The sequence below is a fragment of the Channa argus genome, chromosome 1, assembly GCF_033026475.1.
Source record: "Channa argus isolate prfri chromosome 1, Channa argus male v1.0, whole genome shotgun sequence".
In the NCBI taxonomy this organism is placed as follows: Eukaryota; Metazoa; Chordata; class Actinopteri; order Anabantiformes; family Channidae; genus Channa; species Channa argus.
Genome location: NC_090197.1, coordinates 47,463,551 through 47,491,248, shown reverse-complemented (window position 1 = coordinate 47,491,248; position 27,698 = coordinate 47,463,551). Strand labels below are relative to the sequence as shown.

The window sequence follows — 27,698 nt, the reverse complement described above, 5'->3', positions numbered from 1 at the left end:
TGAAAACATTTGAACTATTCATTTAAAGAAAATAAGATGAAAGCAGCTAACACATGAGCTCAACAGTAATGTTTAATGCACAGTAAAAGTTGAAATAGTTGTTGATAAAGATATGAATGCAACTAAAATGTAATTTTTAAGAATGCCTCATACCGGTGACAAATGGGTAAGCAGCATGACATGCAAGACATGCAACTGTTGGGGGACAGATTTTTTTGTTATTTTGTTAAGGTCCATACTCAGGCCTTGACATTAACACATGCCTGCTTGCCCACTTGACTTAGGCAGCTAAAAAGTGATTGGACAAGTGCAGTTGCATGCAGTTGCCCAATCGGGCAAGTGAAAAATAGTGACTGTCTGTAGTGTTTCTCCAACATTGATCCCACCAGACCAGCTGTGGCCCCTGTGTAAAAACTCATGCCAAATCCTACATGTGGAACAGGTTCAACTGTGGCAAACCCTGAAGGGCTAAGCCGAAAGGTATTGAATTGATTTCTGTCTCACCCTGCCACAAATTTGTTAAAGTCAGGTTACACTGCAGGCAGCATGTTTAATCTTAAAGTGTCCACCAAAGACCATTCATTTGATATTGTTCTACCTGTTAACCATAACTCCATGAAGCAATAATCACGTTGATCCGCACTACATAGCGTTCATCCTGTTTTGTCATATTGACGTAACTTAAATCACGTGTCCTTCACCAATATTTACAGACATGAGCTGCAGCTGCCATTTAAATCTACTATACTGTGTGAATGTGGCAAAATATCTGTTTAGAAGTGTACATTCATGCAGTAGAATGACAGTAGCTGATTGTTTAGCACTGATTGATGCTATGTCTGGTTAAAACAAAACTGAAAGGTGCATTAAAAAACACAAAAACACAGCCTTTAAACCTCTCCCTCCTGAAAGACAAAACTCTGCTACAGTTGAAAGAACCTCAACTTTTTTATTTTATAATGAACTAAGACAGCAACCTGTATTTGTACCACTCTTTGACTGTAAAAATTATGTAAATTATCACAAATAAACTAATAAACAAACTGTAAAAAAGTTAAAAGTTTGTTAGATCTGTGTCAACTCCGCTTAAATGTAAGTGGTCACGCACTGATGTGATCGATTACAAAAATATTTAGATTTAGAAAACGAGTTGACGCGTTGCAAGTTGGGCTAGAAATTAACAATTTTGGGACAATAAATAAAATGAGCTCACAGGGATAGATAGATAGATATAGTTTTTAAAGTTAACTAGAGCACAAAAATATAAATATCTGTATTCTGAAATCACCGGATATGAATTCTTAAAGAGCCCACGGAGATTGGTGAATATGACAATAAACCTGTGGAGGCAGCTTCTTCCCTTTGAGTCTGAGCGAGGACGGAGCTCAGCCAAGTGTCCCTGTCTGCAGCAGAGGGATCAGACAGCTCAGGTAAAGTCAACATTACTCCTTAACTCAACCGGACATCATCACTGCTTAGTCGGGTACCCGCATAAAAATGCTCAGCAAATTAACAATCTATGAGAGGAAATTATCCAAACATTCATTAATAGATCAGAAACGACCAGAAAAGCAATCATTTCAGCTGTGCCCACAGTTCTCCATGTACCTTTTATTGTGTTCCCCACAACAATCTTGTTGATTAATTGCTAACTGCTATGAACACATTAGCTTACATCCACCTAAAGCTGGAAATTAGAAAAAGGTGGATATGCTGCACTTAATGCACTAACTGTTCAAACTAATGTGCCTCAGGTTCTGGTGGACTCTGAGACAGTCAGTCCCAAACCAGGCAGGACCGTGTAGCAACTGTAACTGTCAGCAGTGAGTCTCCATAAGCAGCAAGGGATCAGTGATAGGGACTGATTTCATGTTCAATCTTGTTTAACTTCATCAAACAGTTTCCATTTCATTAAGGACACATCATTGAGTCTATTTGGTGACTTTACTGTTGTAGATATGGATAAATAAAATTGATTTAAATTTATTGGACTCAAACTAAGTCAGTCTAATCCAACAGTCCTGCAGTAAATCCTCCTTCATAAAGGTGATAATGTTCAATTTGTGTTCAGACTCAGTGGAGTTGATTCAAGTTAAGAGGCTGTTTTTTGTGCTGCAGACAGGAGATTTTGTTATGTAGCCATTCCTCACTGATATACAGTGATTTTGGTGTACAAAATAATAATCATTAAAAAAAAACAAAACTCTTTCATAGCATGTAAGTGTTGGCTAATTAATCAATCCTAATATCAGATTCTGATCTAACTGGTATAACCATATGTTATGCTCTTGATTCCTCACCTTCCAGCTCTACAGATGTAGGTACAGAAACAGGTTAAAGTTGGAAGTGGTTTATTTCTCTTAAAGCAAAGCAAAATGTCAGCATTTCACTGCTGCACTTTTAAATACTGAATAGACTAAAGATAAGTATATAATTGTGACTACGAAGTGATCTAGAAATCTCCTTATAATATGATTATATATTTTCAACAAGTCATATTGATTGATTCATTATATTGTGGAGAGACTTTATATTAGTATGTAAAAGACAGATTACCAGTTAAAATCAGCCTATTTTTGAGGGTAGGAATAATATTGAAATATAAATGAATGATGAATTTAAATGTTATATTTTTAGTAAATTTGTTATTTTATTATTATTGTATATTATATATTATTATATATTAATTATAAAATGAAAAACAGCCCAATAGGAAAAAAGTATTGAAAAAAACAATCAATACATTAATCGACAAACTAATAATTGTTAGGTGCAGCCTAACCATTCAGATTTTGACCAGATGGCTCATGTGAAAAAATATTACATTATGTCGGCACTGAATGGATCTACCTAAAAATTTAGTAATGCCTGTTTCACATATAAACTCCAGACAATGCTAGGAGAATTCAGCCTCAGGCATTGTCATGAGTAGAGTTTCACACATGTAACACACAGCAGGTGATAGCCCAAGTCAGACAAGTCCTCACGTGTGAAACGCAACAATTTCAGAGCTAGATCACCACGCAGAGGAGGCACAACAGGATAGAAATTTAAGTTGTGGGAAACAATGTTTTGTTAACAGCGCATAAGCCATGAATCTAATAAAAAAAAAGTTATATCACTCAACAACAATTGCAGTCGAGTGATAGAAACGTCATCAACACAACTACTTGCTCGCTTGTAATACTCCTAACGATTTGGGACAGAGCAGCATGCTGCACACATGACCTCACGCACATAATATGGACATTGTACTAGGGGGCTGGGAGGATAAAGTCCGGATAATGTCAGCAGCATCTTACTCGGACATTTGCATTCACACATACACCTCCTGTCAGAGACAATAAACACACAGAAGACCCTTTTAGATATGCATTTGAATTCTAAATACTAGGGGTCATACATAGCAGGCAGCATGACGGAGTGTCATCATTTGTGTGATTAGTTATAACATGTCAAAATGCACCTGCACTGTTTTGTATTTTGTGACATTCAGTCAAATAAAGTCATATTTTGTCACTGAATATATCTTTTAGAGTTAAAATACTGAACCCAATATTGTATATGATCTTGTCTCATGAAGTGTATCTTCACACCCCTACTGAGTCAATGGTAAATGGTCGGCACTTATGTAGCGCTTTTCTACCTACTGGCACTGAAAGTGCTTTACACTACTTCTTATTCACTCACAATCACACACACACTCACACACCGATGGGGGGAGCTGCTTTGCAACTGGACAACTCTCACCGGTAAATATATCATTTAGACAAATTAACTGGTAAAATAGTCAACAGGTAGTTGTTAGTGGCTGCCCCAAAGACAGGACTAAAGTTGGATAAGGTTTTGGAAAGTGGGAAAACAAGTTCAGATCACGGGACATACCACAAAGATCCAGGTTTGGTGATATTATGTGGTGGAAACCCCCCCCTTCATTAATTTCATTAACTAAATGGCAAAAACATACTTTTTAAAATTGCCTCACCTGAGGTGTTGCTGCTTCCCTACAGATTGTAACACTGATATACAGCAAATGCTTGTTTACTGAAGATGCAGCAATAACTGAAACTGAAACAGGGATGAAGGAAGTGCTTCAGTCCACTACACTGAAATTAACTGGATCTGAACATAAAAACAGATACGTGATCAAGGCACCCGATGAAGTCGGGGGCAAAAGCATAATTTACTGACCTTTCAAATTACACATGCCAAATGAAATACAAAAAGGGAAAAAAATTGCACCTATTGCATGACAAATTACGGTATGAGATCACTTGGCAGCTGATTAATCTTACAAGCTCACAATAAATTTCATCAGGGTTTCACTTCTATCATCCTTTGTTAGTTCCACATTTCATGGGGTTGCCATAAATGACAACTCAACCGTGAAAAAAAAAAAAAAAAAACATCATTCAAGATAAAGATCACTGATTTTAAAAATCATTTAAAAATACTTGGGCAGTCTTTTATGACCTATTTTCTTGACAAAGGAGAAGTGAAGGCTGTTTACTCTAAATATAAAATGCAGGTGAATAAATATGCTTGAATACTGATATTAAAATTCAGCCAAACAAATATTATTTTAGTTGTAATCACATAAATATAAGTTACAAATTGTATATTGTTCCATAAGGTACTCTCTTAACATGTACATCTAAACGATTTTTATAACATAAAAAACATTTCTTCAGCAAAGATTGACAAAGTATACGGTCTTGGAATGGAAACTGATGGGATGCCAAGGGAACAAGATCTTATTGACTGCAAAATGAAAATCTGTTTGTAATGCACGTCTACATACACAGTAAAACCTGGAATAAAACTGAAAACCAATGTTTTTTTTGTGTTTGTTATATGAATATTTTAATCTGACACTGCGACTTGGGTGACACAATAGTGTTGTTTTGTAGCACTGTTGCATCACAGCAAAAAGGTTGTGGCTGAAACTGCTGAACTGAATTTTTCCCTATCCCATCACCTATATCTTGTTACTCCGATATAGGTGATGTATGGTTGATTGCAATATGCAATATATGAGTGTTGTGACAGATGTTATGAGGTACCCTAAACTCTGCAACCAGTGACAGACTTGCTGTAAAGGACTATGATTATATAGGAAAGTGCTATACATAAACATCTCATGAAAGATGGACATTAGTGTAGGGGCTTTCACACTTCTCTACATTGACTACAAAACTGCCTTCTCACCTGGACACCCAATTACGTGCAAAAGAAAGAGTCCAAAACCCAGGAAACCAGTACAATGTTTGCACTTATGGTTCTTGTAGCTGCGAACAAATGGCTAAATGAATCTACAGAGACATCAAATGTAATCTCTGTACTCTGAGTACTCTGTAATCATACAGAGTACTCTTAGGAGAATTTTGAGTAAAATAATGAATTTAATATATTTTGGAAATAGGCTGTTGCATAACCAAATGTGGAAAAAGTTAACCACTGAATACTTTCTGGAGGCACTGTAAACATGCAGTCATCTACTCAGTAATCTGTTTTTAAAGCCTTGAGTGTATAACTCGCAAACTTTATCAGTCGAGGTCAGTATAGGAATAGTACAAGTCTTTTGTAAAAGAGGTAAGTGTGCAAAATCTAATTACTAACAACCATGGTGTAGTTTGTCTATAGCCTAACAATAGCTTTTTACTTCTTTTTTGCTGAATAAAGCATGTAAGTATCATAAACTTCTGTTTGTCACAGAGCTTATTTTACGCAATAATCCAAACACCAATAAAAAATTCCATTTGACCTTTTATCGAAGGAACCAGGGACATGTTAACTTCCGGGTTGGCCTACAAAAAACGTCATCGCTAAGGCACTCTGCACAGTGACCCTTGACGTAATTTGATCAATAAAACCTGTGGACGGAGTTTTTTTCCACCTCTGCTGTTACACCTGTTATGGTAAGGAGACACCCTGTTTCTCTAGAGCAAAAGGACAAAGAACAAAGGACCAAATTTCTTATATTACCACTATCCCCATTTTCACTGTAAAACAAACCCCATTTATCTTGCCATCTGCTAATTAATTTAAACCTATTGCAATCCAGGTAGTTTTTAGGAAAACAGAGGGAATCAATCCTTTCCATTTTTATAAATCAGCGATTCTCTGGATTCCTTCTTGAAAACTGAAAATTCCCCAGCACATCTGACAGCTGCTGGAATATGCTTGATATTATTAAGCAGAAAACACAGACAAGCATAAAATTGGTCACCTATAAGCACAAACAACATGTAAGGCTGACAACAATAGTGACTTGATAGTGTTTCGATGGATGTTAAATGACTGGACATTAACACTGGATTAGTTTGATGGATTGTATGATATTGCCCCACCAGCAATACGTGGGATTGGATCTCATGAAAAGCGCATTGTTAATATCTGATGACATGCACAACAAATGCTCCAAATAAATGCAGGCTATGTGAGGGCACGACTTTGTGTAGGCATTTGCGTAGTTAGTTTGCCCCATCACACCAAATCAATCTTAACCCCAATCCAGATTGCTTCTTACAAACACACACACTCTATACTGGCCTTTAGATGTATATATTTCCCTATAGATCACTTGAACAATTTGTTGGTGGTATTTGGATAGTGATGGCTGCCTTTTTTTAATAGTAGCGTTTTGATTTAAAAATTATTAAATGTTCAGCTTTAGTCATACAGTGCCTACATTAATAACTGGAAATCATCACCTATGTGGGCGCCAGTATGAGAAATATTATTGTCAAACAGGCTAAACACATAGAACAGAATATACTGCTGAGCTAATAGAACTGATAGAACCAATATAAAGATACACCAATGTCAGGAAGAATTAAAGTGTCAGCATGGCGGCTCTGAACAGTCTGTCCCACATAGTTCCACATACAACAAAATGTGATACATTTTGTGCAGAGGTTGTTGATTTTAATACTCAAGTAAAAGTGCAAGTATTGCTCTAAGAAAATCTCTATTACAAGTTCTAATTTAAATATAGGTGGTATATGTGTTAATGTTGTGGCTGATTGGTGTAGGATAAGTCTCTGTATAGCATCCAACCCAGCAACAGAACAATCATCCTAACTGATGTCTTCTGACCATTCCCTTCTTCCCATACTGATGATATATAATGAATAACACAATCTCTATTTTATAAATCTTCACAAATACACAACAATGAGCAACATGTGTATGTGTATATGAAATATCTTAAAAAGATTCTGATAAGTCAGAATTTCCTACTTGCAAAGTCAGACTTACAGCAGTGTTATAGTCAAGGCCACCTTAACCGTGACCAATCCCTTAGTGTACTGAGACCGAGACAAGACCAAGTGGACCAAATGGTAAATGGTCTGTACTTATATAGCGCATTTCTACCTATTGGTACTCAAAGTACTTTCAACTGCTTCTCATTCGCCCATTCGCACTCAAAATCACACACACACTCACACACACACCGGTGAGGGAGCTGCTATGCAGCACTTACCAGGAGCAAGTAAGTTGGAGTTCAGTATTTTGCTCAAGGACACTTCGACATGTGACTGGAGGAGCCGTAAATCGAAACCAACAACTGTGGGATTGATGGATGACCGCTCTACCCCCTGCGACTTATCTGTATGACCTACCAGTTTTTGCATATTTGTAGACATTGAAAAACGCTTTTCTGGGTTTGAAACAATCATTCAATACTCAAGTCTTCAATATTTTGTTTTTTCTTCAACTTTTTGTTTTTTAACAAACAAGTAATTATATGTAAAATATTGTCAGTTAAATGTCAGCTTTAAAACATGTCTGACCATCCCCACTTATGTTTTAAACCAGCATAAGATGTTTAATAGATTCCAAAGAAGTCAAAACCTAAATAGCCTAACTGCAGTTGTGTTAGTCATTCAATTACAAAACCATTTAATAGGGAGCAGGTCCAATAATTATGACATCATATGACATATATTAATGACTGTCATATGACAGTCATTAATTTCTAATAAGAAATAAGTGAAGTAATTAGCTGCATTTGAAGCAGGACATAATCTTGCCACAGTTGTGGTCTTGAAAACAAATCTAGAGTCTGCCCTGCCTGACACGAAGACAAGATTGAGTAAAAATGTGGCCGATTTCAAGAGGAGACAGATACTTTTAAAAAAGTCTTACAACTGCTCACGAGACAAAGATTAATCTCAAGTACTACTACACTGACTTACAGTAGTGTATGCTTCCAGATTAACTATGTCTTTGTGTGCCTTTATGAAAGTGTCTGGAAATGGCAAGATATGTCATTCTAACACATATTCTTACACGCTTGAGGCAAAACATTATTAACTACTTAGACCAATTACACTGGTTCCCAACGTTTTTTACTGAGCCTTTTGCTGCTTGAATCAAGGAAATGCTAAAAACGGACTTTGTGCAAAACAGCTGTTTGTAATAAAATAAAGAATAAATACATGCATAATGCATAAATACATAAATAACGAAACAATAAATAAAAAATATATATTATTAATTGTAATAAAATCACATTTGGGAAAAATACAACACTCTGGCAAATGACAACAAGATGTTTCCCTCTGCTTCTTGACTCCAGTTCCATGTTTAACTGACAAACATTTCATAAAGAAAGCCCATAGAATACCTAAAAAAGTATAAAACGTTTATGCCTTTTATAGAATTTTCCTTCGACATTGAATTGTGGTCAATTTAATTTGTATTTTCTAATCAAAATAACCAAACCAAGATTTTTTCATGTCAAAGTGAAAACATACCTCTACAAACTAATGGTAAAAAATAATAATATTAAACATAAAACATGTGATTGCACAAATATTCACCCTATTTGTTTTGCTCAAATCATCAATTGTGCAATTTCTAAAGTGAAACGGTCAGTTAAATGTGTATCATGTGAGTGCAGTTAGTTTAAATTAAGGTAGTATAAAACACCTTTATCTGGAAGATCCGGTTATTAACTGTCCAACACCTATACCATGAAAAAAAACACACCAATCAACAATGTTTAAAGATTACTGAAAAGCAGAAATCGGAATGAATACAAGAGCATTTCCAAGTCACTGAATATCTTTTAAAGACATAATTTAGAAATAGAAGTAATATTGCAAATTGTCCTCAAACCCTGAGTGAATGTACAAGAAAGAGACTATGGACTACTACACTATGACCCTTCTGAAGGAGTCAGAACTTAGAAGAAAAGGTTATGGGTAGTTGGTGAGCGAGTAAAGAAGACTGCTGCTAATGGCAGAAAACTCTTGAAAATGGCAAGTCAGGTCCCCTTTATAGAAGTGCTATGAATTCAGTGTTACCTATGACAACAAGGGAAGAACCTAGCAGAAAAACAGTGATGGCTTATGCTATGCTAGCAACTATACTTCCAATATGACCATTCAAGCAGCCATGACCCCAGCCCAATGACGGCTAGGATAGGCTCCAGCTCCCCCACAACTCTGAACACGATAAGCAGTTGGATGGATGGATGGATGGATGGATGGAGTATCTGGTAATCTATTGTATTGAGTTTCTCCAGAGAAAAACGTGAGAAATGAAGTTCCTCCAGACAGACACTCTGGTTTAGCCCTGACAAGTTAATGCATTAACCGCTGCATGTTACTTGTTGTTAAAATGTAGCCTGATAATGTAACCTACATCCTGCTTGTAATGACCAATAGGGTGCTCGTGAGAACCAAATACCAGTAACACTACGTAACGTTACATCAGTGAAATTTCGAGTGACGACTTGGTTGAAAGGTTTGGAGAAGGTAAGGCTTATGTTAAAGGGTCGGTGTAACGGTATTCACCTAATGTTTTTGGTTAATGTTACAGTAAGTCTCCAGTCAAGTCCGCATTTGGGCTGAAAACAAACATGCGTGTGTGTGACAGGTAGGAGATGTCTACACACTGAGTAAAAAGCAGCAGCAAACGAGCGGGCACGCGCAAGGCACGCGGAGGTGATTGATGCTGCGCTGCAGAGTATCGTTAGATAACGTTTTGCTCTCCTTACCCTCCGTCCTGCTCCGTATTGGCTCGCGCTCCACCGGGCCCGGTTGTCCTCCGCAGACTCTCCGTTACCGGGCAGCGAACCGGAGTCTGAATCCTCCCCCTCTTCCAGCTCCTCTTCCCCCTCCTCTCTCTCCTCCGCCTCGGTCTCCCTCTCCTCCGTTTTTAGCCGCTTTGCCGCCCTTCCGTACTCCCCTTCCTCTCTCTGGCTGGCTGCTTCTAGCGTCGACATGCTCGCGGCTGCGGTGGACCTGTTGGGGAACGGGACCGTGTCTGGAGCTCACACGTTAAACTGACACATCCATATTAACAGCAAGGATCCTGAAAAGTCTCGTCGTCAAGCAGCTTCGTTGTCTCTGTCAGCGTCTCACTTTTTATCTGTCCCTTTGCACGTCTCGTAGTTCCACTCTCGGTCCCTGTCTGCCTCTGTGTCGCTCTCCTACACCACTGATTTTCTGTGTGGAGGTGTGAGGAAACTGCCACATCCCGCCCTGTGCTCTCCAATTGGTCAATCTGGTCCTGCGCCTTGGAAACACGGTATCTGATTGGTCGGTGTCAATGCGTCACCAAACAGATCTCCACGCTCTGCAGAGGAGTGCGCAAAAAGGGGAATGGTGGGCCAGATAAAAACAGAAGAAGCGCACTTAAAATTGCAGAATAGGAAAATAATACAGCGAGCGTCCGTGTGACAATTTATTTGCTGCATTATTAAAGGGACACTTCTCTCGGTCGTCTATTATATCTAGCTTCATTTCTCAAAAGTAGCCAATAGTAAATAGGCTTTACCATGGATACCAACCCAGCCCCTGGCTGTTTGAACACAGTCCTTGTTTGAATATCCAGTGCCATGTTAATATTAAATCACAAGAGAAATAATTTATTTGCATTTAAATGTTTCCCAGACTTTCTTTTTCTCTTTCTTTCAGACTAGAATGCAGCTCTTCCTTTAATTTTTTGTTAATTACTGTAGAACATTTTTTATATCCATTTTTTTTTTACAAATAATTTATTATACACAAATGAAAGTACTTTTCTTTTCAACATGTTTTTTTGATTTAATTACAACATGCCAAATACACACACTTGTTTTAGTTTGCTTTTTTAACTGTATAAGAAACACATTATTAAAAAAGAATGTTACTCAAAATATGTTGGATCCTCAAATTACTATAACTAACCTCAACATCTGTACTGTAAAAGATGCCACCAAGCTCATTTCAAAAACTCACCTTTATGTGGGGTGGTGTTTCCCTTAAAGGCCAACACATTTATTAAAAAGGTTAATCTCTTACATAATATCTCCTGCTCACCACAAGGGATGGAAGCACAGGTGTGATTACCTGTAGGGTATCGCTGCATGTTGCAGCTCTGCCAATTACATTAGGTTTGCTGCAGGGTCACTCTTTGGCGTAAATTCCAGAACATCTCCAGGTGGTGGAGCAGCAGCATGGATGTCTCTCTACCAGAACAAATCTTGATACCAAGAAGTGTTCATTTGTGGTGCTACTTCACCTGAGTGCTGGAACACCAGCATCTTTTCAATAGATAGAGAGTGCATGTCAATCTGTCTGGAATAGGTTTAAACTGGTTTACCTCTAATGAATGCAGAGATGATTTAATTATTGGCAGAACATTTCTAAAGAGGTCATGTCTTTCTCTGCGTAAAACAGACTATTTCACATTTTTTAACAGGCAGTAGTGTTTACTATAATGCTCTCCTTTTTTGTATTCATATTGGTTTACAATATAATTTAATAGTTTTGAATTAAGGGATATTGGCAGTACTGCCACCTCACAGGTAGAAGGAGGTGGGTGTCCCAGACCAACAGCTGGCTTTCTGTATGGAGTTTACATGTTCCCCAACTGCTCATGTGGGTTTCCTCCAAGCACTCTGGTTTCTTCCCACAGTCCAAAGACATGCATATTAGGTTAATTTGTGACTCAAAAAAAAAGTGCCTGTAGGTGTGAAGGGTTGTCTATTTGTCTCTCTGTATTTGCCCTGGGATGGACTGGAGACCTGTTAGGGTCTACCCCGCTTCTCACCCTACGACAGCTGGGATAGGTTCCATCCTCCCGTGACCCTAACAGGATAAGCGGTTCCAGATAATTGATGGAGGAATAATGGCAGAGTGCATTTTGCTATGAGAGGCTGGAATGGAGGAAATCTACTTGTGGGAGCACAACCGCAGGTTAGTGGTGGACCACATTCCTGAATTTTAGGTACATCCTAAAGAAGGCCATCAGATTGCAACTTGAGAAAGTGAAGCAAGCTTCAGATTTTTGCTGACAAGGAAAGCTACACTGGTGTGTAAAATACTGGACCTACTGGATTTCTTCTGTGCCTCTATATCTCCAACTTATTTCAGATCTTCAAAACTAAGTCTAACAAGAGACACACACACCGCTGGGGGAGCTGCTATTGCAGCTGGCCAACACTTACTAGGAGCAACCAAGTTGGGGTTTAATATCTTGCTCAAGGACACTTGGAGATGTGACCAGAGGAGCCAGGGATCTGGGAAGTCTAACATGAGACAACCGGAGCAAAGACAAAAAGGTTATCCAATAATCAATGCGGATAAAATAACCAATTTGAAATACTAATCAACCCCTACATACAATTGCTAGTTCAGCTCAAAATTTTTGATGTCCGACTACTTCGCCTTATTCTTACTTCCTTAGCCACAGGCAACCACGTGAGATGTGAGGGGGAATTTGGGGGATCATTTTGAGTGTTGCGGCACAATTCAGATTAGCTTTAATGTTCTTCTGGGATAGATAGCATTTTAGCTAGAATTGTTTATGGACCCAAAAGTAACAGTGAGAGGGATGTAAAGTGAACTTTATTTTTTAACTGCACAAAAAGGGGAGGGATAACAAATAAGCAGAGACTAGGCTGATAAGCAGTGAATACAGAACAAACTCGATGAACGAAACAACAAACTAAAGTGCCAGAACATGAACACAACATATGACGGTGGAAACTAACTTGTTACAGAACACGGGATATCAAAAGAGGTAAGATGGGAAATTATATTCACTCCAACAAGGACGCAAAAACGGTGACTCTGACCAAAGAGATATTTACAATTTACAAAGGAAACAAACTAGGAGAACTAAATACAAGGCGGAGCCAAAATAACTGCGGAGGCTAAATAGAAACAAGACAAAAAGTAAAACAAACTTAAAGGTGGGCACTGATCAGGCGGATATAAAGTAGTACAAACAAATAATCCAAAATGCGTCGAAGGACAGACTATAAAGTGAACGTGCGTACAAAGAGCAAATGGGGAATCGAGATCAAAAATAAACCGGGTAACTTTCAGCTAACAACAGTACGAAAAACAGTGCGACAGAGTTTAAATAAAAAAACAACATAGCAACCAAATCCCAGACCTCGAAATATCATGAGCATGAAAAACCAGTAGACAGGGTGTTACATGAATAGCAAAGACGAGAGTCTGATGGGGAACTGAGAGGAGAGCAGAGTCTAAATAGGCAGGGGAACAGGTGGAACCAATTGAGAACGGTGATGAGTGGTGGAGGAGTGAAGTGGGAACCGGAAGTCGGTAAAAGGGATACAAAATAAAAGTCCAAACCAGGAAGGAATTTGAAGGACCAGATCATCACAACGATGTTATAATGTAATTTCTATCCTGTGTTTTTCCTGTGATCTTTGGTTACTTCCAAGATGAGTCATTGCCACATTGATGCATTTTACCTATTGAATAAGTTATTACACCCACAGAGGTAAAATGATCTACAAAAACTTAGTTGTGTATAGTCACTGAGAATTTAATACACTCTATTCCAGAGTCAGCAGAGAGGATGGGAACGGAAAATATTAGGTATTTATTTTTAGCTTCTTGTTCTTTTTTTTTTTTTTTGCTATATCATTAGAAGCGTGAGTAACTGAAGAAACTGTGAAAGAGCTATAACCCTGCTGACATGGTTGGTAGAAATCTCTGGTGAAGTCACCAGCAGAGCAAGCGGCATCCTCAAGCTAATCTAGAAGAGCAAATCTGGTTAGTATGTATCTGCGCCCTCGACAAAAGGTCCCACTGACCCGCTGCCAGAATAATTTTAAAGGAAGTTTTGTGTGGGCTATGGACACTCAGGTACACCAGTATCATAATGTAGTAATGGATCAACAGGAAATAATCCTGAGGAAAAAAAGAGAACAAATGGGTTTCATATGGTTTAGGAACTTTTTTCTCATTACTATAAATACACAGTTTCACAGTCTCATCTTTACTCAGTCCCACATGCCAAGCCATGCTGCTACAGATATTTACTAAGATGCCAGATGATTGCTGATATAGATGATAGCTTTAAATGATGAGTACCCCTGAGAGGGTAGAGAATTCATTAAGTTCTGCGAGATGGACTAACACACTATTGCTTTCAGTTTGGGATTAGACACCTGTAAGCATATTTTTAAATTCTGCCCCTGTCAAAACATATTTTCACACAACCACTGCAGTATTCTTGTGGGCTTGCTACAAGTCGGTCAGTGTTTCAAACTTGTGACTGTGTCACAAGGTCACAGCCTCTGCACAGCCTCTGTATGTGTGTTGTATTATATGCTTGTGTATGTGCCTGCTGCGGAATTAGGTCACAAAAAGAATAATGCAATAGAGCAGAGTCATTTCCTGTTCCTCCCCCTCTCACCGTGCAATCACAATTAATCTTCCTCTATGTCTGGTCTGTCCCATGCAGCCTGTTTTCACACTGGCTGTGATTGAGATCAACTTTCAGGCAGCTCGGCATGTTGGATAAGACTACAACTGAAAGATGAGACTTTTCAAATGATCCCTTTACTTAATACTGTCACACAAACACACACACATTAATAATGGGTGGAGTGGATCGCTCTAATAATAGTCCATATTATACTGAAAGCTCTTAATTGTTATTAGGGACTTTTGTTACATGGCATTACAGACAGCAACTTTATGTTTTTAATGACCATCACTATGAATGAAACTGTTCAGTTCTTCTTAACACATTTTTCCTCCACACAGACATTGTATTTGGGAGGACTGACCATGTTTCACCGACAGACTGCCCCTTGTCCTTAAAATAAAGAAATAAAGATGAAATCAAGGACTGAACAATTTATCAATTGGAGATTAACTTTATATTTAGGGTGATCTCTGTTTAATCGATGCATCAAATTTTGCTCTGCTTTATAATGTAAGATAGATAGATAGATAGATAGATAGATAGATAAAAATAAAAAAAACAACCAGTGCAGTTTCATATGATTCACACATATCCTTTAGTCCAGTAGAGCTTGGAGCTGCAAGCCAGGTCCTGTCTCCCACTCATCACCCCATCAGTTTCCTGCTCACTGATGCAGGCTCTCTTCCCTGTCTTCACTTCTTTCCTTCTCAACAACTTTTTGTTGTTCTTTTGATACATCTAGATTTTTAGCACGGACAAAAGAGGCAGTCACATGATTTTCTATCCTCATAGAGTGCACCAGCACTGTAATTCAATAATCATGCATGCATTATTAAGACACAGTAAGGAGCAGATGGCTTGGGGACTGGCAGTGACAGTTACTTCCTCCTCAAAGTAATGGAACAGCATTCATTTGTTTTTGCTTTACAGTGAAGATATTTGGGTTTACGATCAAAAGATTGAACACATCCACACTCTGACCCAAGCCTAAAACCAAAAGAATTCATTCAGACCTCTTTATTGTTTGGACCATCAACTGGATATCAAGAAACATCTCACAGTCACATGTTTCGATACTTCTGGAAGAAATAAAATGTGTGTGATCTGATACAAAAGCTCTTCTCTTCCATCTTGTTAATGTACCATTGTGTAAATACAATTAAATAAATTCTGAAGTTTCATCTCATATCCATTGTTTAATCTTCAGCTCAAATGTCTTCAATGTGCAAGAAAAAAAAAACAATGGATCAGCCTTGCTATTCAACCCTGTTTGGACACAATCTGCACATAATGACGTGTTATTGTCTTGTGAATACTCTCCATCAAAGCACAACCTGCTCATTCTCTTGGTTTTGCCCTCTCTGTTTCACACACAAACACATGCAAGCAAGAACACATGCACACACACAAAGTGTGATATGATGTACAGTTCCACTTCCTCCTTACTTTCTGTTGTTGCTTCCTGACAAGGAGCAGAACACACAAACACAGCTATTTCAAAAACAGTCACACACTCTCTTTTAAAATAATGTTTGCAAAGCAGCTTCATTGTGTGAACTGTGCTCATGACTTTAGGATGACACTGTCACTGATTCTGGTTGTAATCATGACTGTACTTTATTATTTGTATGATAGTGACTGTAAAACATTATAGTGTTTAAGGTTTCTGCAATGATCTCTGTGAGCCAATCATCCTGTTGTTGTTCAATTTTAAGCCTGTTCCTCTTTGTGCTGTGAACTGTCAGTTTGGCATTGGAGTTGTGCAACCTTCTTCCACATCAGTTTTTATCAAATCAGCCTCCCTGATGGGTTTGATGGGCCCATCACATCCACATCTTTAATTCTTCGTTTCACCACCACCTCCAGTGTTCACAGTCCACTGGGGGGACATTCTTGTTCTCCTCATACCCTCTGCTCGTGTCTCTCCTGACTGAACTGAAGGTGCTGTCTTTATCTCATTCTAGCACCACTTTACATAAAAGAAAAACAGCACATTTTAATCATCATGATGCTTTCTTGGCTGATGTTAACAGGAGCAGAAGCATAGTCACAGTACAGCTACAGTAGACACATCCACAGCTTCAGCCAGCACTGCCTGTGTGCACAGATTGTTTTCTAGTTTGTCTAATGTTTTAGTAGATTTTAAGCTCGGTATAGATTTCAGTAAGAATAAAAAAGATCTCTTGTTAATCACAGTAGAATGTACTGACTTAGGGACTTACATAGCCAAGTTATTATGAAATCTATTAACTCTGAACTTGTTTTCTTATTTTCCCACTACTGCAGCCCACAGTTGCAAAAAGGGAACTGTAAACTAAAAAGATAAAGATATCCACTTCCAGCAGCTGAGCCTTGAGATTGTGGGTATTGTCAACCACTCAAACACTTTCAATTAAAGTGCACTTTACAGGTCAGTATGACAATGAGGAATGATTATAACAACTAAACCTGTTTCAATCCTCATTTGGGTACCTCAGTTGTTTCAAAATAGTGAACCCTGTGGGATTTAAAACGAAACAACATAACAGTCATGGTGGTAATAATCCAGTTATACTGAGAGGCTGCTGTTTTAACTGTACCTCCCCCTGCATCTGTGAAACTGTAACTGGTGTGAATCAGAGCTTCCACTACATCCTGCATGAAACAGTTTCATGACACCCTGACTGCTTCTCACAAAGAACCACTGTTTGAGGTTATTTCTTTTTTGTAGTTGTTGTTCTGTTTTTTTCCTGCATCTCCGGGGCAATGTCACATTTCTTGACAGCTCAGCTCTCTGAGTGATGGAAGGGTGGTTGCTGTAGCAACAGCACATCACTTGGTAGGGTAGTAGGCTGCCCTCTCATCCAAACCCGCCTCCCCCCTTAATGTTCTAGGAATAGTTCAGCCTTTGTAAAGATGTTGAGCACACAAGAATCACACACAGTAAAACACACAGTACACACAGTAAAATCTTATACTGTAATGTACAACTTTGGCTTCTGATTAATCAGAAATAACACTTCAATTACAATTACTATCCTTCAGTGAGCAGGGACAAACCTGATACTAAAATCAACACATTTGAAGAAATGACAATAATCAGGTTGTGTGAGCAAAGTCAGTCGAAAACACAGTCTAGAAGTTATCCTGTGCTGTATTTTTATCTGTGCTTTGTACTGAGAAAACCCATAGGTATTACATGGATTTCTACTTCAAAATACAGATAATACAGATTTTATTCCTTTGTGTCCCATTGTTGGTAGGAGTCACATCAGATGGTTGTGAAGGTGAAACGAGTGATATGCTTGTAGTCCTCGCCAGGACGCAGGAGACAGTCTGGGAATGAAGCCTGGACATGGACACACACAAAAACACACAGACACACACACACACACACACACACTAAGGTTTCACCTTTTGTTTAGTAATGGAAACCTATGAAAATCTAACAGCTTCAGAATTATCATCATCGTACCTGGTTGACAGCATCAGGCCAGTTCTGAGTCTCCAAACAGAAGGAGCTATGTTTCCCATACTTAGACCCCCCCTTTCCTTTTATAGAGCCATCCAGGAAGTTGGCAGTGTAGAACTGGACTCCTGGTTGGGTGGTAGTCACCTCTAGGATACGTCCACTGGGTGGGTGACATACTCTGAAGTGAATCAAGAGGTTTGGCTGTTAGACGTTACTATAGACAAATGTGTGACAATTAGAATGCACTGTAACAGAAATAAGAATCATGCCTGCCACTGCGTGAGAACTGATAAAGTAAAGTGTGAAATGTTAGGAAACATCATCTGATTATTACATTTAGTCTTTTCCTAAATGTGTATTTCTGTATTTATATAATATATTTGTATATATAAAACAATTCAGATATGTATGGAGGATGCGTGTGAATGTGTGTACTGTAACGCTTGTACATCTGCCATGCATAAGAAAAAGCAACAAACCTGGCTGCATGTCTCTCTGTGTATGCATCTCCAGGCGAAGAAAGACAGAAGTTGTGATCAAACCCTGGACCCTCAAGTTCTTTCAGCCGTGGGCCAATGAGAACAGGCTTTCTAAGGTCAAAGGGTGTGCCCTCCACAGCTCTGATCTCTCCTTTGGTCAGATTATTGGTTATTTATAGGATGATGATTGAGAAACATGGGTCAAATGGCACTAAAAGTACACATATTGTTAAACTGTCAGTGTGAACACAATTATAGTTTCTTTAGTGACACCGTTTTTCAGAAAGGTAACGTGATCAACATGTGATAGCGACTAATGACTGGTTCACATTATGAGAAATTAAAAAACCCTACAATATCCTCTTTCTGGACAGAAAACTAGAATCAATGCTTTTCCTCTTCCAACCAGTCAAGTTGTAGTGTACATGCACATCTGTCCAGACTCATATTCTAATCAGTTTATCCATGAGTCCAAATGTATGTTTTAGTCAAATGTAATAAAATGAACTGCAGATGTTTATAATATATTGTGCTGAAAAGGTTGGGACAGACATGAGGACACACTGAACTTGACTTTTGACCACAAATCTAATGTACATTTCTTCCTCTACTGTTTACTAGGACTCAAAATCCTTCTTCCAGCCTCAACCTTATGGTCACACAAAAACTACACAATAATTACACCGTCCATATCTATTCTGAAGCGACTGACTGACATAGTTGAACAACTACATATACTAATGTGTATGTAATGAAATATGTTTTAAGTCTTTCGGTGTTCAAGATTGCAACTCATCCATGCAATTGCACACAAGTGTGAAGTGATGGTGAAAGCGCATTACTTCACTGTATAACTGAGCAGTTTAGATTATCTTTTTGCAGAAGCTTTTTTTTTTTTTCTGAGCACACTAAAACACCACGGGAGTGTCCTCAATGTAAAACACTTTGAAGAAACTTAGAGTGGTGAAAACAGTTTTAATCTGCACAGCGGGCAAACACAGAACAAATAAATGCAATGCAACATTACTGTCTAATCTCTCTACTAACCTTCTGTTGGGGATTTAACAGAGAGAAAGCACAGACTGGAAGAATAGGTTGGATCAACTGGTCAGGTTTCTAGTAGAGACCACTAATTTTAACTGTGCATGACACAGAACCGACTCCATATCAAGTCTCTCATTTAGCCACTGAAGTGGATTTCCATTGTAACAGATTCTGAGATATAAATAAACAGTCATTAATTCCTCTGTCTCCATGGGAAACCAAAGCTAATTGCAGAGTAATGGGAAGGTTTGACAGAGCATGAAGAAACACACTCCCACATAAAACTGTTCATGCTTCCACACTTCTGCTTTTAAAGTGCTACAATGACAAGCATACACAATAATTAAGATTTGTACTGTACAAAGAAGTGTCTCTGGACAAGACACTGAACCCCTAACAGCCCATTCCCCTCCACAGCTGTGCAGTGCTGGTCCAAGCCCGGTAGAAATTGAGTTTGGTTGCGTCAGGAAGGGCATCCGGCGTAAAAACTCTGCCAAATCAACATGCGGACAATGATCCGCTGTGGCGACCCTGAACTCACAGGATAAGCCGAAAGAACAACATCAAAAAAAAAACAAAACAAAACAATGTACAAAGCACAGTAGAAACTGATTCAGTGGTGAGTAAGTGAGGGCTGTACCACATGTTGTTTTAAATTTTAAGAAAGCCAACAGGACCCGACCTCTGAGAATAGCCTGTGTAACAGATTTACAGATACGTGCTTATAAAACACGCTGGACTGTTTGAACTGCTGCTGTACTTGCAGCTGGTGTAATGAAGTTGTTGTACCGGCAGAGCTGTTTTTAATGACAGAAAAGAAGTGCGGAAAGGAACCTCACAGTTTCTGAGCTGATTTTAAACTTCTTGTAGAGCAGTGGTTCCCAATCCTGGTCCTTAAAGACCCCTGCTGGGCTGGTTTTCCACTACCCACAGCTGACTGCCTGGATCAGGTGTGTTCACTCAATTGGAAACTGGAAGATGTAATCTTACATTAAGGGTAGAGTGGGGGAAGACAAAGTAAATTGGTATCTTCCAGCTTGTGAGTGAACACACCTATTGTAGTCACCCAGGTAGTCAGCAATGGTACTGCAGGGTTAGTTGGAAAATAACCACAGCAAGGGTCCTTAAGGACCTGGATTGAGAACCCTTGTTGTAGAAGCTGGATAGCTGTATTTTTTCCATACTTATAACATCATGTGAAATTAAAGATTAAAGTCTAATTTTACATAGTTACACTTTTTATAGAAAACATCTACAGCTAATACATCTTTACCAGGTCTCTGTTGCTTTGTTTAGTGTCAGTACAATCAAATTTAACGTTTCCCATTCTGCACACAGGTGGTACTACTGGGCCAGCTTATGAACAAATACTTCAAAGTCAAATTAAATAAATCACCTCCTATCGTTTCTTCCATCTAATTTTGTCGCCAACAAACATGTGACGTGAATATTGTACCTTTAGGAATCGATGTATCATCAACTGGGAGGAAGGACTGAGCACTGATGGACACTAGATGATCATAGATATTGGCTGCAGACTGCACACAGAAACACACACGTTTTGTCATGGCATTATTAACCCTCACAACCACTAACCCTTTAACTTAAACCTAAACCTAATTCTAACCCTTAACTACTTAAACAGCCAAAATGTCTTTAAAATGTTATCAAAACAGAGAGGGATGGAAAAGTGAGAAGACTTGTTCAGTATCAGTGTCAAGTGTCTTGCAGGGTCTTTAAACTGCCAATGTAAACAATTGTTTTTCTTCTTGTTTGTTCAACACTTTTCAAGTCACTATCATAATTTTCTAATTGGAATGCGACAACAATTCGGCTAGGTGCCATTATCAAGTTAACTCCAATATACTTATGTTGTTAATAATAGATTGTAATAATTTCTGAACTGTCTTATAGTGTGATTGTTTCATTTAATCTTATGTCTCAGTTTTTCAAACTAGCAAAACACTATCCTCTGCCTTCTAGCTGAAACAACTATAATCACTACTAAGTAGTTAATTTGCAGTTTACATGCACGTCTGTCCGGACTGATATTCTAACTCTGACTAGAATATAATTGGACTAATGGACGTTCTTGAAATAACACATTTGCAAAAGTGGGATGGACACACACAGTGACCTTGACCTTTGACTAAATCTAATCAGTTCATCCTTTAGCAGTAGGGATTTGTTTAAATCTTCAATGAAGGTGTTTCTGAGATATCAGGTTCACAAGAATGGGATGGACAACCCAGTTGAACCAGTCTGACATGGAGACATAAAACTGCAGTTGCAGAGCTATTAGATAAACTACAGAGGTTAACTGTAATGCAGCAACGTGACCTCATTTAATGGAAAGACTCTAATGTATTTGAATAGGTTTGTAGTTATACAGCATTAACAGACTGTAGATTCTTTCAGTATAATACATTCATAGTTGCTTTTGGTCTTCTATAAAAATAATGGACAGCTCTCACATATTGGGTGATCATGCAGCTGTTTGTGTGCCCTTACCTGTCCTGCTAGATTGAAGTAGGAGTGGTTTGTCAGGTTGATGGGGGTTGTTTTGGTAGAACACGCTTGGTATTCAGCAGTAAGAGTTTCCCCCTAAACACAAGTCAAACCTTACTTAACTGACAACTACATTATCAACTATACAGCTGACAATAAAGTCCATTTTCACCCTGGGCTGCTCAGTTTTATCTGTGACTCTTTGAAGTTGATCAGCAACAGAGCTGTAAAGTTATGGCCACACGTGTTTACCTGTAGTGTGTAGGTGACAGAGACCTGAACCTCTCCAGGATAGCCCTGGTCTCCATCTGGACTGGTTAGACTCAGCTGTACACCATCTTTCACTTCTGTAGCAAGCCAGATTGCCTGAAGAGGCAACACATACATACAGTATTACTATGCAGTACGTACAGTCTGCTCTGGAACAGCATGAAGAAATCCTTTGACTAAGACCTTGTGAAGTAAACCTCACAAGTATGAATTCTTTACTTTATTTTACTTTAAATCTATCTGTTCCAAAATGTTTGCCCACATAAATATCAGTTTGACTGCATGTTATTGATGTTGTGGTCTATGGTGTTTAACATATGTAGGTGTAAATGTCATACTAATAAAAGCTAAAATTCTGAATTTGTGTCTCATATCCATCATTTGATCCTAAACCCACGTCTTTTTTGGTTTTAATATAAACAGGTAGAATTCTAAATAGACAGTACAGACAAGATGTAAATATACAATGGCTACATGTGGTAAAACGATGGTGTAAGCTTGCAGTAAATTAAAGACAATTAAAACATTACCAGCATCATCCATGAGAATTCATCAGTCCAAGCTGAATCAAGTGGAACTATTCCACACCTGCATTCATTCACTGCATTGCCCTAACTTAGCAACCATGGAGATGCAGTAATACAAAGAGTGAATTTTGCTGAAACTCCAGCATGTATTTCTGCACAGAACAAGTAGTGCAGATACTGTATTTTCCACCCAATGGGGAGCTCTTCATGACAGTGTGCTGTGTGGGAATTAAATCATAAACAAGATATATATATTTTCTGAAACTCTTAGTTTGGTAGGTTCTCTATCTTGTCTGCAAAAGTTGTGTGTAGTTAATGCATGTAAAATGTTAGAAATAAATTCCTCATTTCAGTTGCCATCAATAATTATCAATGATACTATTTGGATTTCAAATGACATTCACCATTTAAAATACATAGTTATATTTAAATATAAAGCTGAGAGGAATATTGAAAACAAGCAAGCAATCTGTCTCTTTTGTCCAAGCTTATCGTGTTTTAGTGAGCACTGAGGCAGTGCAACAATAACAGTATGTTTGTTTTCTTCTCACGGGAGCTTGATCTAAATGAGATTAATAAAGAGAAGCCACTACACATCTGACACAAGAAGAAACATGCACAGGAAGCACAATTGCACAAACACACACACCAAGCAAGCACATGCACATACAGTCACACCCCTACCTCATACTAAGTGCAGAAACTATGTGTGTGTGTGTGTGTGTGTGTGTGTGTGTGTGTGTGTGTGTGTGCATGTTAGCTGATAAGAAACTTAACGAACTCTCAGTAATGCATAATGCTACACAATGAGTACTGTTTAGCTTTCAGGGCGAATCAACAGACTTCTGCTTTGAAAACAGAACAATACTCATCAGTGTTTGATCATTTGAATTTGTGTGAATCTGTGCTATTATGTATGTATTAGAGATTATGTCTTTGTGGCATATGTCATATTTAAATAACCTATTATCTTTCTTTAGCATCACCATAAATGGTTAACATTAGAGGTCTTGATTAAAATGTCTCTGAGAGCAGATTATAGACCTAGAAGAATGTCTACAGTATATGATGTGTATGTGCTGTGTACACAGTTGGAAGGTCTTAAGTTTTGGACTTTGGGAAACTGAGAACAATGTCGTTGCAACACAGCAAAGAGTTATAGCTCAGTGAGAGCAAACACACAGCACAGCCAACAGCCCAACAATTCAATGGGATTATGGGTATTATGGAGAAAATGTTGACTAGCTGCTGTATGCATCAGGTTCACAAAGTCTGGCATAACAGTATGACCTGTCTGGACAGATTCGCATTTTGCCTACTGTGTTTATGTAGTTTATGTGTGGAAACTAATAAAAGAAAATTCCAGGTTCATTATTAAGGACAGACTTTCATGCCTCTGTCAAACCTGACAGAATGAAAGGTCACATTAGGATGTGGGGGCATTTGAACACTTTGTATCTGTGTCTACATAAATACAACCTTAAACAAGATCAAATTATCATCCAAGCCCTAAACCTGGATAAAGAGAACCAAATCATACAAATGAGATAAACCTTCATTCTGTAGATTTGCTGTGGAAGGACCTGTAGCAGGTAGTTCATACAGGGAAACTAAAAACATCCTGGAGTTGAAGCTGTTTTGTAAAGTTTGGTTCATACATTTAGCAGCCACTTACCCTTTACCCCTTCAATTTACAGTATACCACAATTGGGAATATGGACACATAGCACTCGTGCAGAATAAGAAGCATGATGGAAACTATGGAGAGTAGCAATAGTGAGAAGAATCTCCTCCTTTTTTGTTTTGTTTTTATTTGTCTTACTAACATTAAAAAGTGAAAGAAGTGCAAGCCCCTAGACTGCTATTCTGGCACATGCACAGTCCATGCATGATGGCGGAGGACAGCCCTTGCAAACACAAATTATTGCGCAGCACAGGATCATCTGTAGAGAGTCTGTCTGGATCCTGAAGGACTAGGGAGAAATTTACATAAGTCATTTAAGACTGGATCATGTTTGCACAATTATAAATTGACTAACCAAATATTCTCATTCTTTACTTGCTTCCTTTTAATGATTTAGTTCACATTTATTCTGAAGTAAAAAGAGATATGAAAAGAGAAAATTCTAAAGAGTTTGCTGACTTTTTGTTTGCCTGTAACTGGGTGGTAGCAATATAACTACAAACTGGGAAATCAAATAGTAATTTTTCCATTCGGATTCTACACGAAGTCTCACCTTATTAAATCCCTGCAGTCCTCCATGTAGTGCATTAGGCCCATTGTTGATATCTAGTTGGTACACTTTTTCCTCCACTACAAAGCGTCCCCGCGCGATCCTGTTGGCCACACGGCCCACCACAGCTCCTAAATAGCGCTTATCTGATACATAACCTGACAACACAATGTAAAACAACACAGGTAATTAAAGTGCTGACTGAAATGTATCAATGAAATTTTTAAAAATAACTACAAGAACACAATTGTTCTAACATGACAGAATGCACCAACTTCACTGTGAAACACACAAAAGAAATAATTCACAATTGAACAACCTGTATTAAAGCCATTTTAAGCCACATTATGCAACTTTCGGAAATCATACTTACAATATTTATACCTTAACTGCAACTACAAGATCAGTAAACTTTTGGAATAATTGAATAATTATATGCAGTCTAGGGCAGCATGTGGGCAGCTGTATTTGGTCCCTACCTTCTAGATTATCATAACCCAGGACTATGTCCACCATCTGGCCATCCTTCCCTCTGCTGCACACAGACCTGATTATGGCACCTAGGGTGAGAACCTCCACCCGCACCTTGGAGGACTCTAGGGCAAACAGGTCCACGCTGCCCTGGCCAGGCACCTCTCCCCACTGCTGATGGCTCACTTCAGTCATTTTGGCCCTTTTTAACAAGGTCAATACACAACAGCACATCATGGTAAAATGCTGTTTTTGTCAAAATAAACATTAAAAAGTAAAATGCATTGTGACAGTAAAGTAAGATTTATACACCAATCTGACCTCATGTACTTGCAATCGCAAACTCCTAAATCCTATGATCAGCATTAAAGTTACCAGGAATATTTTGGCCTCGAATTATTTAAACCAGCTTTGTCAAACCGGGTCCTAACATCTAAACCTCTGCCTACGTTTACGTTTCCCCTCTAATACAGAACGTTTGGAAACATTGTCACCGACCACTAATGTGTTTATGTTACAATTAGTATCTATGACAAAGATATGTCCTTCTAGATCCAACTATTCGTTCTTATGTCTCTTACCTTAACAAACTGTCAGTTATTAGACATTGACGTTCTCTGTTTCCGTCAGACTTCCTTCTTAAATGACGCGTTTAAATAGCGGGCGAAGATTTTCCCTCAGTTAAGCCTTACAGGCTGTAAACGAAAAAAATAGAGCTTTGAGGCATCTGTACTTTAAGGGGGGCCTCGTGACAGAGTGGTAGAGCAGTGTGTTTGAATACAGAAGACCCCAACCCACCAGGCGCGGCCCCACCCAGCCACCAAAAGCGACCACTGCGCAATATTTGCAATATTTATTAACATATTTAAACTTGTATATTGTACTTGTATATTGTACCTTTTACAGATGATGTCAATATTATGTTCATTTACTTTAAATTAAAATTTAATAAAATTCAGAGAAAAAAAATACTTGTACTCTGTTACATTCAAATAATTTGAACTTGCTTGCTGCTGTTGTTTCTAACACAAGCTCTCTACAGTAACACAGCAAAGATCTTTTAATGAATGATAGCAAATGGCAGCATGATGCTGAAGTGGTTAGTGCTGCCTCACAGCTAAAAGGTCCACAGTTTGTATCCCCAGCTGGCTGTGGCCTTCATGTGTGGAGTTTGTATGTTCTCCCAGTGCTTGTGAATGTTTCCTCCAGGTACTCTGGTTTACTCCCACAGTCTAAAGACATGCATGTTAGGTTAATTGGTGACTCTAAAATGACCTGTGAATGACTGTTTGTGTATGTCTCTCTGTGTTGTACCTGTCTTACCTAAGCGGCTGGAATAGGCTCCAGCCCCTCACGACCCTGGATAGGATATAGTTACAGATAATGGATGGATGGATTGCTTCTTTGCTACATTTTTCAATTTTGAAAGTTTGTGGAAGAAATCTGGACCAGACATGCATGTTTAGTTTATCAACAGCATCAAATGTAAGTGTTTAAAATAGCTTTCAACTATACATAAAATACATGTACCTTGATTTTAATAAAGAAGTTGAAGTGGAGTGTTTTTGGACAAATGCTTGCACTTTCAGTTCGGAGTATTGAGTAAGTACTGAGGCTGTGTTCTTCTCCGGTAACTGAGGGAATGTTAAATTGCCACAGGCAGGTTTATACAATTCTCAAATCCTGTGGCAAAAAATACTGCGGATATGATTTAATTGTCCTCTGTAGTAGTGATGGAAGTGTTTAAACATCTTGTATATTTACATTTTGTGTTGAGCCCTTGAAACAAAATTTTGTTCTGTGTACACTTTTGAATGACAAAGTCTGTCTAAATATAACTCTAAGTTTAAAAAGCCTAATACAGTTTTCTTCTGGGCATGATGATATTTAAAAAAACCACTGAGACATAAAAGTTACTTTAAATTAATGGTCTCACTTGTGTGTAGTTTGCCGGTTGCCCCTTTAATGATGTTGTTTTCAATTCTGGTGAGAATGAAAAATAAATAAACGTCTATATCCAATTTAA

The 27,698-nt window shown here is 38.3% G+C and overlaps 2 protein-coding genes across 4 annotated transcripts in view; both read right to left on the bottom strand.

Moving 5' to 3' along the window:
• The window catches only part of LOC137140002 (heterogeneous nuclear ribonucleoprotein L-like), a 53,405-nt gene extending 42,929 nt beyond the window's left edge, over window positions 1–10,476 (bottom strand). For both annotated transcript variants that reach the window (XM_067528007.1, XM_067528014.1), the window contains exon 1: window positions 10,010–10,476. In XM_067528007.1, coding sequence (XP_067384108.1) covers window positions 10,010–10,237 — 228 coding nt within the window. In that variant the 5' untranslated portion in view covers window positions 10,238–10,476. The remainder of the gene's footprint in view (window positions 1–10,009) is intronic.
• Window positions 10,477–15,690: 5,214 nt separating this feature from the next.
• galm (galactose mutarotase) lies at window positions 15,691–26,401 on the bottom strand. 2 transcript variants are annotated; one of them, XM_067527996.1, is made up of 9 exons: window positions 26,254–26,401; window positions 25,681–25,874; window positions 25,205–25,359; window positions 22,423–22,536; window positions 22,174–22,266; window positions 21,119–21,200; window positions 18,619–18,769; window positions 18,143–18,317; window positions 15,691–18,016 (listed from the first exon to the last, which is right to left on the bottom strand). In XM_067527996.1, the coding sequence occupies exons 2-9, from the start codon at window positions 25,865–25,867 to the stop codon at window positions 17,939–17,941; spliced, it is 1,035 nt and encodes a 344-aa protein (XP_067384097.1). In that variant the 5' UTR covers window positions 25,868–25,874; window positions 26,254–26,401; the 3' UTR covers window positions 15,691–17,938. The 2 variants fall into 2 exon arrangements, with proteins under 2 accessions (XP_067384097.1, XP_067384088.1); XM_067527987.1 differs by lacking the exon at window positions 26,254–26,401 and adding an exon at window positions 25,994–26,236.
• Between the last annotated feature and the right edge of the window lie 1,297 nt (window positions 26,402–27,698).